Source organism: Chlorocebus sabaeus, chromosome 11 (assembly GCF_047675955.1).
Source record: "Chlorocebus sabaeus isolate Y175 chromosome 11, mChlSab1.0.hap1, whole genome shotgun sequence".
In the NCBI taxonomy this organism is placed as follows: domain Eukaryota; kingdom Metazoa; phylum Chordata; class Mammalia; order Primates; family Cercopithecidae; genus Chlorocebus; species Chlorocebus sabaeus.
This window is the reverse complement of record NC_132914.1, coordinates 22,743,739-22,760,367: the sequence shown is the minus strand read 5'-3', so window position 1 is coordinate 22,760,367 and position 16,629 is coordinate 22,743,739. Positions and strand designations below refer to the sequence as shown.

Below are 16,629 nucleotides of genomic sequence, written 5' to 3'. Positions count from 1 at the left end.
TTTTGTTTCTTCATTCCATTTTCACTTTGGTATTACAACAACAACGTTTCTATGATCTACGTAATGATAGAAACAGCACTAATTAATAAACCTGTTGAATTAAAAATAATTTTAAAACAATGTGAAGAAAAATATTTTGAAGTCTTACATTTACTTACCTTTTTCTGTTTGTTCTAGAGCTTATGCTTAAAGTTTAATGCATATTTTTACTATATCACTAGAAAAAAATAAGTCTGTATTTTGTTGAAATAAGTATACTGAAATAGAAATAACTGTAGTGGTTGATTTAAGAAGATGACCTTATAGAATTTTTCTTTTTTTTTTCAAAAAAAAATTAAATGTTTGTTATTTATTTTCAATGAAAATAATCATAGTGTCAATTTTAAATGTAGAACTTTATGTACTCTTTTTTTTTTTTTTTTTTTTTTTTTTTTTTGGTAGGCCATGATTTATAACAAAATCCTTAGGCTCTCTACGTCTAACTTATCCATGGGGGAGATGACTCTGGGACAGATCAACAACTTAGTTGCCATTGAAACTAATCAACTCATGTGGTTTTTGTTCCTGTGTCCCAATCTATGGGCTATGCCTGTTCAGGTAGGTAGATCAATATAAGTATGATTTTTGTTTGCAGAGGAAATAAAACAAAAAGAACAGTAACGTATTTAGCTCCTTAAAAGGTGGCTAGTTTTTGAATGTGCAAATATTACACACTTTTATAGAAAAGGAAGCTGAGACTCAGAAACGTTATAGCATAGGTTAAGAAAGAGAAATTTGAAATTATACTGCTTGGGTTCAAATATCTGCCCTGCCCCTCATTTACACAAGGGCTTAACTCCTCAAAGCCCTAGTTTTCTTAACTGTAAATGAGAATAATAATAGTATCTTTCTTGTAACGTTGTGATAATTGTCAAGGTTAAATAGGTTAATAGGTCTATAACATCTAGCGTAGTGCCCAGCATTTCCTGGGCATCCAGTAATTGTTAGTTGTTAGTATTATCGCCTCGATTCATGTAAGTCACAGAGCCATGGTTTGACCCCTTTTATTTTGGCAAGCTCTCTTGTATCATTTCTAAACGAGAGCAATTGCTTTAATCAATCCCATAGTTTCAATACTTAGTATATTGCAAAATGTCAAACTGTATAAAATGGTAGGAATAGTGACAAACTGTAGTGCTATTTAGCTATTTCCTATGTAAAATAACATTTTACTTAAAGACACATGTTTTCTTCTTCCCCTAATTGGCTAAAAATGGCAAAAGAAATATACTCGGGTTTTAGGCCGGGTGCAGTGGCTCACGCCTGTAATCCCAGCACTTTGGGAGGCCGAGGTGGGAGGATCACCTAAGGTTCAAGACCAGCCTGAGCAACATGGAGAAACCCCGTCTCTACTAAAAATACCAAAAATTAGCTGGACGTGGTGGCGCATGCCTGTAATCCCAGCTACTCGGGAGGCTGAGGCAGGAGAATCGCTTGAACCTGGGAGGCGGAGGTTGCAGTGAGTCGAAATTGCGCCATTGCACTCTAGCCTGGGCAACAGAGCGAGAATCCATCTCAAAAAAAAAAAGGAAAGAAAAGAGAAGAAAAGTAATATACTCAGTTTTTTCCTCTGTATAAGCTGGACATTTTTAATTATCTCAAGTGTTGCATTCTGTAGATGAAGCTCAAGCACTAGATCTTATTTGATACAATTTGTCATCTAAGTCCCTGTGTCTCACATTTATTAAAGTGCATAAAGTAATAAAGAAGATCCTAGTTTTTAACTTATTGTTTGCCTTTTCATTTTTTAATAGAAAACCAAGGCAAATAAAAGTGTGTAGTATGCACAGTGCTTGGCACAAAGTAGGATTTAAGATGTACTTTGTCTCATTTTATCAAAATGTACTTATATGAAGGTGGATTAGGTAGCTGCCTAGGTGGTATAATTTCAAGTGCACCAAAAATCTCTGAACGACTGCATCATGGGTGACCTTAAGGAATTTTTTGTTTTTATTGGATTTCCCAAACTACCTAATTAGCTAGGCAGTAAACGTGTCATTGCCCCCAGAAAGCTGCTATTAAGCTATTACTGTTAGCATATAGGCATAAATTATATACTTGAACTGCATGGATACAGTTCATTAATTGATGTTTTGAGCTGTGATAAATCAGAGAGAGAGAGGATAGGAAAGCAGGGGTAAATTCTGAGTTTTAAAGGAAAAAGAAGACAATAGCAAACCAGAGAAGATAGGTCTGAATGGTTTTGCCCTTGGTTTGGAGAAAGAGAAGTATATTAAGACAGGGCACCAACTTTAGCTTTTTAATAGTTTTAGTTATCCCCAGTCTTCTTGTCAGTAAGTGACGTCTGGAGTCATAAGGAGTTGAGGAGCTCAGCTCATTCTCTTTTAGTCCACGGACAACCATCCTCTACTCACATGATGCTGCCCGCTATTTTTCATCCTCTCAGCCTTGAAAAGCTAGTACAATTCCAAGAGAATATAGAATGTCAAATTTATGGTGGGTGACAGCATTTTCAAGAAAAAATTTATGCCCTTTTAAAAATTTGAAGACTAGAAGCTCAAAAGCGTCATGGGATCACTTTGCAACTTCATGCAATAAATTGGTTTGACATCAGTTGTACAGATTATCGTACTAAAAATACATTCCTAGCACTTAGCCTTCCCCAAATAAATCAGAGTAAAACCCAACTGTCACAGTTGGGTTGACTTGATGGTTAATTCTGTCCCTCTGGAGAACCTTAATACCGTTGACTTCCAAATAAGCTTAATATAATAATCAAGAAATACTACATTTACACTAAAAATTATTTCCTTTCATGCAATGGCTCCTACACCCCCATTCATTTTCCCTTTTCCATGTGTTTTTCTCTCTAGATCATAATGGGCGTGATTCTGCTCTATAATTTACTTGGATCAAGTGCATTGGTTGGTGCAGCTGTCATTGTGCTCCTTGCGCCAATTCAGTACTTTATTGCTACAAAGTTGGCAGAGGCTCAGAAAAGTACACTCGTAAGTAACATCTTTTGGAAATTTAAATACAAAAATCGAGAAATGCTGTTTTAATTTTATAATGTAGGAAATTAATACTTGCCACTCAAGATAATTTGGAAACAATTATATTTCACTTCAGTTCTTCGGCAGCAAATGTGTATTTTCCATGTTGCAAAAACAATTCTTAAAAGTGGATTGGAAATTCAAAACTTGATGATTGTAGACTCGAAATACTAGAATTACAGTTCCTGATGTTTTAAAGTACCATGAGGTGATAAGGCTTTCAGTCTTCTTAGATCACTTGTCTAAAGAATCCTCTTAAGCGTACTTTGAGGCTACTGAATGTCGGTTATTGACATGCAAGAAATGGATCAAGGCACAAGGGAAGCATCAAGTTTGCTGCTTCTGAAATTATTCTTCCCTAGGGTAGACTCAAACCATGTGAAGATCTATGGGGTCACACTGACATGTTTCAGTGGCAGCTGCTCTTGCTGAATATGTTTCTGGTCAACTTGGCAAGTAAGAAAAAGCCCAGTTACTGACCATTTCTGGCTTCAATTTTCCATGAAATCATTTTATTTGAGCATGAATTTGCTGTTTATAGGGAAATATTTGCAAATAATAAAATTGTTGACAGCATGTTTACAAATAAAGTTTGATTAAATATGAGCCAGGCTGTCTGTAAATCAGGCATAAAATGTAGAGATGCTGCCACTGACGGGATTGTTTCTCAAGTTCGTGTTTCTACTGTGACAAGCGAGTTGCATGTCACGCAAGCGGTTTTTATCACTTGTTTTTCTGCTACTTTAGGTAGGTTACTCATTATTTCCATCTGAGCCATCTATCCTTTTTACTCCAGCACACAAATACAGAAAGGTGTGGAAGAGCAGCTTAAGAGAGACGTGATGAGTCCTAAACATCTGTCTTTCGTTTAGCTATTCATACCATAATCATTTACTCATTGAACAATCATTTGACAGGCATTTAAGACCCTGTAAAGACAAAGCGTTGAACAAAAACCAGGCTGTTTGCTACTTTTGCTTTCTCTTATCTGTCTTTTGACCACTCTACTGCCCCCTTTGATAGTTAATTAGTCACATTGTACTTTGTTAGTAATTCTAGTATAACCTGGTGATAAAGGAAGCAGAAAACATCTGGCTAAATTGAAGCTTTTGTATCTGCTACAAATCTCTCTACAATTATTGCAAGTTATAAGTGAATCTAAATTAGGCCTTAACCAAGAGCTTACAAAGAAGTATGTGGAAATCTCTTGATAGCTAAGATAATAGGCTTAGTTTCAATAACTGAATTATGAAGATGAAATATGAATGCACATAACACTGTACCCTCATATTTTCAAATAAGAAGCCCACTAACTTTTCTTAAATTTATTATTTTTCTTCCTGTAAGTATGAGTGATAGAGTTGACTGGAGAAGAAAATAAGTTAGATGTTAGGAGTCATTATAAGTCACCTTATTAGTTATTTAAATTTATGTCTATATTATCTGCAGACATGATTCAAGGAAATCATGTGAAACTTTAGAAAACTGTTTTTAGCTTTTATGTAAACCACAGCAACAGAGACATACACGTTTTTAGGTGGAAAGAAATGTTGAGGCCATCTCACTAAACTCTTTATGTCATGAAGCACAAAGTGCTTAACTGCTTCTCCTGGGAATTTCACAACCTAATTAGTGAGTGACATGACCAGTCAGAAATCAAGATCTCCTCAATCCCCGTCCATTACATGGTCCTGCCTTTCTGATTCACTTGGATGCAACTAGTATTATTTTTCTTCCTTTGTTTTATAGGATTATTCCACTGAGAGACTGAAGAAAACAAATGAAATATTGAAAGGCATCAAACTTCTAAAATTGTATGCCTGGGAACACATTTTCTGCAAAAGCGTGGAGGAAACAAGAATGAAAGAACTGTCTAGTCTCAAAACCTTTGCACTTTATACATCACTCTCCAGTAAGTTGCTGTTGCTGTAAGAACAGGCGACTTTAATTAAGGGCAACCAGAATAACCAACAGTCTGTTCAGTTTAGATTGTGATCAGTGAAACATTCTAGTTCTTCAACGACACCTATTTATTTTCTAAATGTGTGCTGTCCAATAGCTGCCAGCCACACAAGGCTATCTGTTTACATTTAAATTAAAGACCAAAGTAAGCACAGGTTTAGAGTCAAGTAGACCTGAATTTGATTCCTCACAACTAGTGTGCCCTTGACTATGTTACTCTACAAACTGAAATCCTTGGTTTTCTTCATCAGTAAAATGAAGATGGTGATGATAATGGTAACTGTGATTAAAACCCTTGTATCAGTTCAGTTAGGATAAATAGTTGGTTTTCAGTAAAAATGTGTTTACTGAAATTGATTTGACTACATTATGATTGATCTTCTTGTCCCCAAAGATTCTTTAACTCTTTTTGCATTTGTCTCAGAATACTCACAGGTAGCGCTTGTGGCTGCAGCTTTTATGCCGAGAAAACTTTGCCACAAAACATCTTGCTTTTATTATGATTTTGCATCACTCTAGGATATCGACTTTGGAAACAAAAGACATCATTCTATTTGTAGCATTCTGTTTTTAGTAGTGGTGTTTCCATTTACAAAATATAGTAACTCTCTCAATCACTAAAAATGTCAAATCCTAGAAAACATAGCATTCTTATGTGTGATGTTAACATCTTTCTCGAACAGCTTTGGCCGAAGATTCATTTGATGAATCCGATTTTTTCCTAAATAGATGATTCAGATGATTGTGACAATTCTCTTGTTAGTTCTGTTTAGAAATAACTCCAAGAACAGTTTTTACATTTTATTTTCACATTAAAAATCAATCAGATTTGCTTCAGCCTCAGAGAGTGTGTTTATGTAAAACTAAATGAGTACTGGCAGTGAGCTACGCTTTTTTATTTTCTAAACAGGAAAAGGGTTAAAAATATTTGCAGCTTTTTAGCTTGTCTCCTTGGGAGCTTATGATTTGATATTTTCTTGAAAATTGTCAAGAAAATACAGCCATTTTTGAAAACTGAGGAGAAAAAAATATATCATTTTCAGGTGATGGAAGCCCAACTTCATTCACAGAAAACCCTTTGTTCCAATATATTTTCAAGAATTTCAAAATACAGAGTTCTTTCATCTTCAACTCTAACTTGTAAAAGCAACTGTTTCAAAAATATTGCTTTCTTTTCCCTCAAAGTATGACTCTGAGTATTCTCATGAATAACAGGGTTTATGTTAGTATAATTTACACAAACTTAGCAAAACTACTCCCACTGATATTTGATTTGATTTATGTGTCAGTTTTGCTCATCTCTGTTGCTCCCAAGACCTTTAGCAAATTAAAATTTGGGAAGTTTATATATTGTTTCCTCTTGAATTATAAACTCCTTTAGAGTTTAAAGATTATAAACATTTCTTTTGTGAAATAGATTTAGAGAGAATATTTGGCTTATATAACTCTTTTATTCTAATCCTAACGCTTGATGCATTAGACGTAAAGTTGGAAGGAGTTTTATCGTCCAGCAATGCACCACTAACACCATGTCAAAATGCTAGAAGACAGGATGATCAAGATTCACTTGCTTATATTGTACTACTCTAAGTTGGTGACCCCTTCAATATACATCCTTCTCTTCAGAGGACTGAAATTCTCATAAGAAGGATGGATGCAGCCAGAAATAATGACAGCAACAACAACAAAGATATGTTGAGAGTATACCTAGCCAACTATTGCCATAAGTGGTTTTTCATATACCATCTCATTAATTATTACAACAGCCCAAGGGTTTTGATTCTATTATTTATTTATTTTTATATATTTTTTGAGACAGGGCCTCACTCTATCACCCAGGCCAGAGTGCAGCAGTGCAAACTTAGCTCACTGCAGCCTTTAATTGCTGGGCTCAAATGCCTCAGCCTCGCAAAGTGCTGGGACTACAGGCATGAGTCACCGTGCCTGGCCTAGATTTTATTATGAACTGCACTTTAGAAATTAAAAGATTGATGTATACAGAACTTTGGTAGCTTGAACTTCTTTCAAATCATCCAGCTACTAAAGGGCTGAGGTGAGATGAGAATCCAGCTTGTGTGTCTCTAGAGATGAGAGTTGGGTTGGTATTTGAGTCAAATCCAAGAGGAGAGAAGGTAGAGAGGCCATCCTAGGGGAGAGCAATAAGAAGTAATGAGGAGTAAAGTACATGATCCTGTGTTCTTGATAGGCAGCTGGGATTCTTGAGTCAATGGAGCAAAATTCCAGTTTGACCACTTCAAGTTTTATTATTTTGTTCAGTACAGTCTTTTTGGTGGTGAGTTGAACAGAGCTGGCTATAAATCTTAGCTCTGACACTTTGTAGTAGTATGGCCTTGAGGAAATTACTTATATCCTCCTTGCCTCAGTTTCTTAATCTGTAACATGAACTAGTAATAATATCTACCCTGTAGGATTGTAAAGATTAAAGAAAATAATGAATACTACAAACATTTATTGAGCGCACACTCCATCTCAGGCACTATGTCAAGTGCTTCATATGCATCTGCTACAAAGCAGGTTAAAAGAAAAGAATACACTTAGAAAATAGGGTTACAATATAGCAAAAGAAACTATCATCAGAGTGAACAAACTACACAATGGGAGGACATTTTTGCAATCTATCCATCTGACAAACGTCTAATATCCAGAATCTACAAGAAACTTAAACAAATTTATGTGAAAAAAACACCCTATTAAAAAGTGGGCAAAGGACATGAACAGACACTTCTCAAAGGAACACTTCTCAAAGGAAGACATTTATGTGGCCAACAAACATGAAAAAAACTCAACATCACTCATCATTAGAGAAATGCAAATCAAAACCACAACGAGATACCGTCTCACGCCAGTCAGAATGGCAATTATTAAAAAGTCAAGAAACAACAGATGCCAGTGAGGTTTTGGAGAAATAGGAACGCTTTTACACTGTTCATGGGAATGTAAATTAGTTCAGCCAGTGTGGAAGACCAGTGTGGTGATTACTCAAAGACCTAGAACCAGAAATACCATTTGACCCAACAATCTCATTACTGGGTATATACCCAAAGGAATGTAAATCATTCTATTTTAAAGATACATGCTGCGTACATTTATTGCAGCACTATTAACGATAGCAAAGACATGGAATCAACCCAAATGTTCGTCAGTGATAGCCTGGATAAAGAAAATGTGGTACATGTACACCATGGAATACTATGCAGCCATAAAAAGGAATGGGATCATGTCCTTTTCAGGGATATGGATGGAACTGGAAGCCATTATCCTAACCCAGGAACAGAAAACCAAACACCACATGTTCTCACTTATAAGTGGGAGTTAAATAATGAGAACACACGGACACAGGGAGGAGAACAACATATACTGGGGCCTATGAGGAGGGCAGTGAGGAGTAAAGTAGCTAATGCATGCTGGGCTTAATAGGTGTAGCAAACCACCACGGCACATGTTTATCTATGTAACAAGCCTGCATATCCTGCACATGTATCCCGGAACTTAAAATAAAATAAAATAAGGTGACAATAGAGAAAGAAGGTTGAGACAGAAATGTGGCTCCTCATCTGTGTTATTACAAAACTCAGACCAGTGTTTGGATTCGTGGTACTGTTGAGTCTATGTTTGACAACTAAGTCATATCTGGACTGGCAAAAGCACAGTCTGATTCTGTTCTATGTACAGTGGTAAGGATAATTCCTGAGAGCAGAAGATTTTTAAAACCCGAGTCCTCTACTGTTAAGATAATTAGATTCTAGCTTCTCACTCTGCTGTTGCCTGGCTCTGTTATCAACAATTCAGTTCATCTTTGGTTTCTTGGTTCCTAAAATTCTATAGTTTATGACTGTATGACTATAAATCATCAACTTGGATTTTTATTTTTACTGTTACTTACAAACACTAGTATTTCAGGCTAAAATGTGAGTTTTTCTTATTTCAACTGGGCATATCATGCTGATCCAGTGATAGTTAAATATATTCCAGGAGAGATATTTAGACATGCAGAGGGTCCAGGATATGGAGTTATTTTATTAACTGAAAGGATCATAAATGAATATTAATATCACTGCTGGAAAGAGAACTTGAAGTGATATCAAATTCTTGTTTTTAATCTGTGTAATAACCTGATTTCACATATTTAAATTAGTTTAGTGGACTAAACAAAAGATAGACTATAACCCCTCTCTAGAATACGCATTTGTTAAGTTCTAATAATTTTTATCATTAAAGGATGATTTTGTATGAATTCTAACATTTCATAAGAAAAAAATTCAATAAAGAAAAAAAGATACTGGTTAAGACTAATGTATGGGAACTGATAAAACTGCAGACAAGTAGGTACTAACTGTGAAATGTTTGTGGACTCCAGACACAATAACATTTAATACTCTTTGTTCTTCCTGTCTTCAAAGAAAGTTAAAGCAATAATAGATGATTAAAGTTACTGAAAATGTTTTCACAGTTCAATGAAAACTAATGCATTTTATTTCTTTCCACAGTCTTCATGAATGCAGCAATTCCCATAGCAGCTGTTCTTGCTGTAAGACACTTTTTCTTGCTTTTAGAAATGAAATCAAGTCAGTGTTTATAAATGATTTATGAGCAAGAATGTGTGGGTAGTAATGTATATTACCTCACCTCTGTGACTTCCTTCTATTGCCGTCTCCATTGCAAGAGTTCTAATCCAGACTTTCTCAATAAAGACACTATGGACATTTTGATCCAAATAAATTTTGTTCTAGGGGCTGCCTTCTGTGTTAGGATGTTTAGCAGCATCCCTGGCTTCTAGCTACCAGGTGCCAGTAGTAACCTCAGTTACAACAATCAAAACATTGCCAAATGCACACTGGTACATTTGCAAACATTGCAAAATGAACAGTGGTTGGGAATTAACTGTTCTAATCTCAATGATCTAGTTCCCAGACATTCTTACAACAAGATGGAGCCAGATCAACAACCAGAAAATCTTATAATTGCATTATATTTCATACTAAAGTGACAGACTCGGCAACTGGTATTATTTGTAGAAATGTAATTAGCTGGGCGTGATAGTGCATGCCTGTAGTCCCAGTTAATTGAGAGGCTGAGGTGAGAGGATCACCTGAGCCTGGGGAGGTCGAGGCTGCAGTGAGCCATGATCACGCTACTGCACTCCAGCCTGGACAATGAAGTGATACCCTGTCTCAAAAAAAAAAAAAAATGTAAATAAGTGTTCTTTGGGTATTAATGCTGACAGTTTTAGTAAAGATCCACAGTGAGGACCCCAAAACAAGAGAACATTATTTTTTCTCCTGGAATATTTAGTATTGCTTGGAAAGGGCTTGACTGGTTGTCAAAAACTCTGGGTTCTCCACCCCCTTATTCCTCCTACTTAGTAACTGACAGAGTCAATTATGTAATCTGTAAGTAGAATTTTTTTCTAACTTTCTCATAAGTTTGCCACCATAATTGCAAGTAAACCTTTCAGGACTCACCAAAAGCAAGTACTGTTTTAATTAGGGAGTTTTGGATGAGGTCACTGTTATCATAGTTACAATGGACATACTGGCGTAGCAGAATATGTTAGGTCTTTCAGATAAGACTGAATGTACGCATGTGTGAAACTTTTTCCAGCTTTCTCTAAAGAACTCCTTTCTTTGCACAGACGTTTGTGACCCATGCGTATGCCAGTGGAAACAATCTGAAACCTGCAGAGGCCTTTGCTTCACTGTCTCTCTTCCACATCCTGGTCACACCACTGTTCCTGCTCTCCACAGTGGTCAGATTTGCAGTCAAAGCCATCATAAGGTATGCACTGAAGTGTTTGACATTTTTTGCTTATTGATAATAGAAATGATGTGTGCTATGTGTGCTAATGGGAGTATTTGAAAAAATATAAAAAAGAACATTAAAATCACCACCAGGAGATAACCATTGTTAAAAATTATGGTATGCTACTTTTCAGTCTTTTATTTATTTCATGTAAAAATAATTATTTCAAAACAAAAATTTTAAATTTATCTAGCATTTGTCTCCTTATTAAACTTTTTAAAAATTATTCTCCCCTCATTTAAGTTTCATAATATGCCATGTTTACTGACTATGTAATATTCTATGTTGGAAATATTCTAATTTATTTAATGATTACCTTTTTATTGAACATTTAGAATGGTTCTGTTTTCTCCCTAACAATAACATGGAAGTTCACACATCTCTGTTTATCTTTAAACTTTTCTCTGATGATTTTCTCAGGTTGGATTTCTAGAAGTGAGGATACTAGTTTTAATAATATGCACATTTTTGAGGTCCTTGATGAATATATTGCTTTCCACTGAAGTGGTGGTAGGTCAAAGAGGGCACATATTTTTAAGATTTTTAAAAATGAATACAGCCATAATGTTTTCCACTAAAGCTGTGCCAGTTTATATTGGCAACAATAGTGACAGAGAATGTTCACATCATCACATTTACTATTTTAATTTTAGTTTAATCTGGAAAAAAATCCAGGCTTAAAGTCTCTGAAAATTGTAAGAATTGTAAAACCATTTTGTATTTTGCTCATTTAAATATGCTTCTATAGTGTTTCCAACCAGTGCAGATTTTTGTCTCTTTATAATTTCTCATAATGCACAGCTATAAAAATAGATGTGATATAAGACAATTTTTCCACCATTTTTACTTATATAAATGTGTTACCAAACTAGATGATACACTGCCTATACCATAGTCTATATGTCTTATGCTCCCATAAATAAGGCTGTCTTAAAAAGGAATTTTTCATTTTCGATATATGCTTTTTATAAACCTATAAAACCTCAGAATGCTTTGTAAACAGGCATTATCATATTTATATCTGGCTTTTGAAAGAAATGCCAAGATGTTGCAATATTGAAGAAAAACTGGAAAATTGAGCCTTTAAATATATGAAGTATCATGCTGCAATTGACTGAAACATAGAACATTATTTGTGAGACTTTTAAAATGAGACAATTTTGCTAGAATCTATATATTACTGAGAAAACTAGACTTTATTATTCAAAATACCAGAATCTTCAGCTTTAAGCCAATAGTTTGCACTGGCTTAACAATGGCTTAATGCCAAATAAAATTAAAATGCGTATAAATCATCTTATAAACCAAATTCTTACAGAATATGATAGTGTAATATAGTTTCAATGTCAACCTCTGAGACATATCATTAACAACCAGTTCTAGAGCTGTTAGTGTCTAGAGCTCAAGCCTTCTGGCCACATCTGCCCTCATTTTCTTATTGTTCTGCCTTCTGAAACACTTGTCCAGATCCCTGACTACTTTTTGTAGCCCCACTTCCAAATTAGGCAGTGCTCTGGAAGAGAAGCTACTTCAAACAATAAAATTGATAAATGGCCAGAGTCTGCTATTTTGGTCCTTATTTTCATTTTCTCCACTCAACAACTGTCCCTTTCATGGTTGCACTTTTATTTGGAATTTGACTTTATACTACAAGTGGAGGTAGAAAGCGGTTGATAACTTGCAATAGATAACACCTCTGAAATCAGGAGGTTACCAAACATTAAAAGGACTTTGAGTTGATTAAAAAACAGAACAATCTAGGGGTGTCCCTCCAATGCGTGGTATATAATTCTGTGGTAGTAAATCCTAGTGCAGTGGAGAATGGGTATCCCTGTATATTTCTGCATAGCACTCTCCCTTCTGCACATCTCATGGAAAAGACATTTGCCAGTTTGATAAAGACCAGTCTTTTTTCAGGGCTCAGTTCCAGATTTCCCAAGCCACAGGCCAAACAAAATCTGCTTATAAAAGCCTGATTCTCTCAAATGGGTTTCAGTGGTTGAGTTGCAGGTCCTACAGAGATGGCTGGTCCACAGAGAACATTAATCCTTTTTCCCACTGTGTGCTAGTTCTGGGAACCCAAATAAGTGCTCTCCCAGTGTTGACTGGACTTAGAGCATTTTCTTCTGTGCCTGGGAACCCGTGACCAACCTTTAGTGCCAGTTGGCCCACAGTGAGTTGAGCAGCCTGTTTATAATCGGAGACTTTGGTCAGCTGATTTTGAAATCTCCTCTTCAGGAACTGTGCAAATTCGAAGTCCCTCACTGCTCTCTTAAATACATTTAGAAACTTGGTGGGTTAGAATGGGATAAAGCACACTCTGGAACTTGTGTTATATATGCATGTAAGAGACTTGTAAACTTCTCTACTGGTGGAAAATTCCATACCATGTTCAAGTCTCGGTTCCAAAATAATTCTATGCTTTCTTTGAAAAAGATTTGGGTTATTAGCCAAAGTTGTCTTCATGGCATTCAATGACTGAGACCTGTATATATCTCATAAAATGGAAGAATGAGGCAGGTGTGATTCAGATTGTCTCCTCACACCTCCCAGCACCCCGCACCATTTGATTTTTCTGGACATTTTATGATGAAGTGTTCTTGTTTACTTTCAAAAAACAGAATAGTGAAAAGTAACTATTATCTAAAATAATAAAATGCTCAAAGAAGAGAGATTTCTTTTTTAGGAGACTTGCCTCACTTCTCTACTTTGCTTTATTTGTAAGGAAATAATACATGTGTTTTGCTCTTTTGAAAACAATATGTTATGTTCTTTATAAATAATTTGAGCTTAGGTTTCTATACATTGTGTTTGATGCACAATTCAATACCTATGTCTGAAGAGGCTATTTGCCAAGAGAAAAACAAATCCATCACTTTGTTGGGAAATAACTTTGTGTCTTTGCTCTCATGTACTTCCAAAAGGAATGTACGCATGACTTGTCCACTGTATTACCTTCAGTCAAGTAAATTGTTATTGATATTTACCATAAAGCATATACTTTGGCCTGGTCTCTGTATTTCAGTTTACAAAATTTTATAATTCCTACAAAAAAAAAAAAAAAAACCCATGTGACTGCTGGCAACAAAGTCTGTTTTCCCAATTAATATAGCACTTGTCCAGGGTACTTAAGCTGTGTCTACCCACCCAAAGTGTAAGACCTTAAATATTTTTGTGAATGGTCTAAACAAATGAGAAAATAGTAAAATACTGATTTATAAAGGTGGTAAAGGCAGGGTAGCAAATTGATTGGTATAAAATATACCTGCTTTCAAATCCTAGCACTACCAGGAAATACTCATTGTTTGACCTCAAACATGATTTAGTGTCTCTGTAGCTCAGATTCCTCAATTGTCAAATGAGCACGATAATGTTACCTGCTTATGGTGGTTGAGAAAAAAATGAGATAATACGTAAAAAGTACCCACCATGTTGCCTAAATATTTTAGGTATGTTACAAATCTCCATTTTACCATCTTACCACCATTTTACTCATCTCTACCCTCTGCCTCAGAGCATCTTCTGTGGATGTGCATTCATTTATTGATACAGGTACACTGCTAGGCATTAAGAATTCCAAAGATAAAGACAGACTGAAATCTGCAGGGAGTCCATAGCCTAGTTAGAGAGACAAGGAAGGGAAACTAATTACCATATGATGGGTTATGGCGTTATAAAGCTATACACAGAATGCTATGGCCATAATGGGCATCCTTGAAGCTTTTTGAGAGAGAAGGGAAACTATGTGGTCAGTAAACATTTAAAGGAGGTGGTGGCTCTTTCGTAGAATCCTTAAAAATAGGTAAGACTTGGAAAGCTGGAGAAAAAAATGTAAAACGTGTTTTAACAGAGGGAGCAGTATATTCAAGGGGAAAAGGTGGGTAAGTAGGGGAGAAACCTTGGTATCTTCAGGAGATTGAAAATAGTTCAGTGTCATTGGAGGAAGGGTTCTGATGTGGGAATTATCAGGGCATGAAGCTGGAGAGTAAACTCCTGAGCAGCTTTTAGATGATGCTAAAGATGCTGAAAGGCAACCGGATGCCATTTGTGACTTTAAGAAGCAGGTCGTTACGTGCACAGATTTGCATTTTAAAAATGTAAACCTGGAAGCATGGTGGATATTACTTCACACTTGGTCAGGATTTGTGCATTTTCCACAATTGTTTTACCTCTGTGATTTCTGAAGGGACCTCATAGGAATAGAAAATGCTTTTTGTATTACCCATTTATTATTTCATTAGGCATTTCTTGAGGAATTACCATGCTATATTTTAGGTATTGGGATAGATTCTAAAGATGAAAATCTTTACTGTTAAAGAGTTCACAGTCTAGAGGGAGAGATAGACATGGAACAAACAACAATAATGACAAAACGGCAGCGCCAGAGATCCTCAGTCAGAGAGTGTAGAATGACTGGGGACATGGGAAAGGAAGGGAAGTAAGTAATACTAACAGATGGGTTAGTATTGGCATCCATTGGTGGTCCTTGTCATTGATGTTTCAAAGGGGATGTTATGAAGAAAGAATGTCGTCCCCATTCCCAATCAAGGTCAGGGATCGTGGCTTCCAATGCTCAGGAAGAGTGGGGCTCATTTATCCCATAAAAGCTTTGAGGCTACATTGCAAAGATTAGTGATTCATATCTATACTAGAAATGGGAATGGAGAATTGAACCAACCAACCTTACTTAATGTCTGAATCATTGGTTTGTCTCTTCTTTGATTTATTCAACAAGCATTCCTTGAACGACATGTGCCAGGCATTGCTAGATTCGGAGTTATAAAGGCAAATGAGCCTGGGTGCTCAACTTTCTTTTTTTGTGTGGAGAAATAGTGTGAGACTGTTTAAAGGTATTCCTTTGATTGACAGAGCTGCATTCTTAAAATCAAGTCTTTTCAAAACGTAAGAACAGAATGACAATTACAATCTATAAAAGCGAAGATGAAATAACTGCCATTTAAGAGGAATAAAATAATGTTTGATAAGCCATTTATAACACCGTTTTTCAAGTCTATGTGGTCAGACTTTGCTGTCAAAGACTCAAAGAAAGTGTACAAACTGAAGCTCTTCCTAAACAATTACCTCTTTTAGTTCCCTGCAAGTGCAATTTGACAGCTAATAGATTGCCTCAATGGATTTTCATCTTCCTTCATGTTTCTCTGGCATGCAAAGCCAAAACGATTAAAGATCATGGGCAGCAGACTAAATTAAATTTACTTTTTTCTCATTTTGTTATTGTGTCACAAAAAACAAGTTCTGAAGACTTGTCTGGTGGAACTGGACTATAAGTTCAAATAAAAATTTTAAAAAAGAAACCATTTATTTCATACATACATTTTCTAGTTTCCTATCAAAGGCAATACTTCCCCTGTAGTTGCTGCTGTACGTACCAAGCAAGTTTTTCCACTTGCTGCATCCTAGCTTGCCAAAAGGAACACTTCTTTTCCTTTGCAACTTCACTGAATTTCCTTTTGTATGTTATTTTATTTCTAGGATGACGTTTACAAACCACATTATCGTTTTCTTTGTTTTGCTTATTTATTTTTGATCCTGGTCCTGTGACACTGGTTTGAGAAAGTTAGAATGGGTAGAGTAGATGAGCCAAGGAATCTTGTGCCCAGCCTAAGGAGGTTACAGTAAAGAATGTTTGCAAACCAGTCCTCTAGAGCAGGGCCTCTCTAGAGGTGCCTGTGAAGCGCCTCTGGGTGTTGGTCAAATGCATAATGTGATTCTTATTGGGAGGCAGGGCTGAGATTTTCTGTTTTTAATAAGCTCCCAGTTGATGCTGATGCTG

General features: G+C 35.9%; 1 protein-coding gene across 1 annotated transcript in view; it reads left to right on the top strand.

Annotated features, from left to right (window-relative positions):
• The window catches only part of ABCC9 (ATP binding cassette subfamily C member 9), a 139,546-nt gene that overhangs the window by 28,537 nt on the left and 94,380 nt on the right, over positions 1–16,629 (top strand). Inside the window, exons 10-14 of the mRNA XM_007967878.3 lie at positions 442–597; positions 2,874–3,008; positions 4,803–4,965; positions 9,524–9,564; positions 10,669–10,811. Coding sequence (XP_007966069.2) covers positions 442–597; positions 2,874–3,008; positions 4,803–4,965; positions 9,524–9,564; positions 10,669–10,811 — 638 coding nt within the window. The remainder of the gene's footprint in view (positions 1–441; positions 598–2,873; positions 3,009–4,802; positions 4,966–9,523; positions 9,565–10,668; positions 10,812–16,629) is intronic.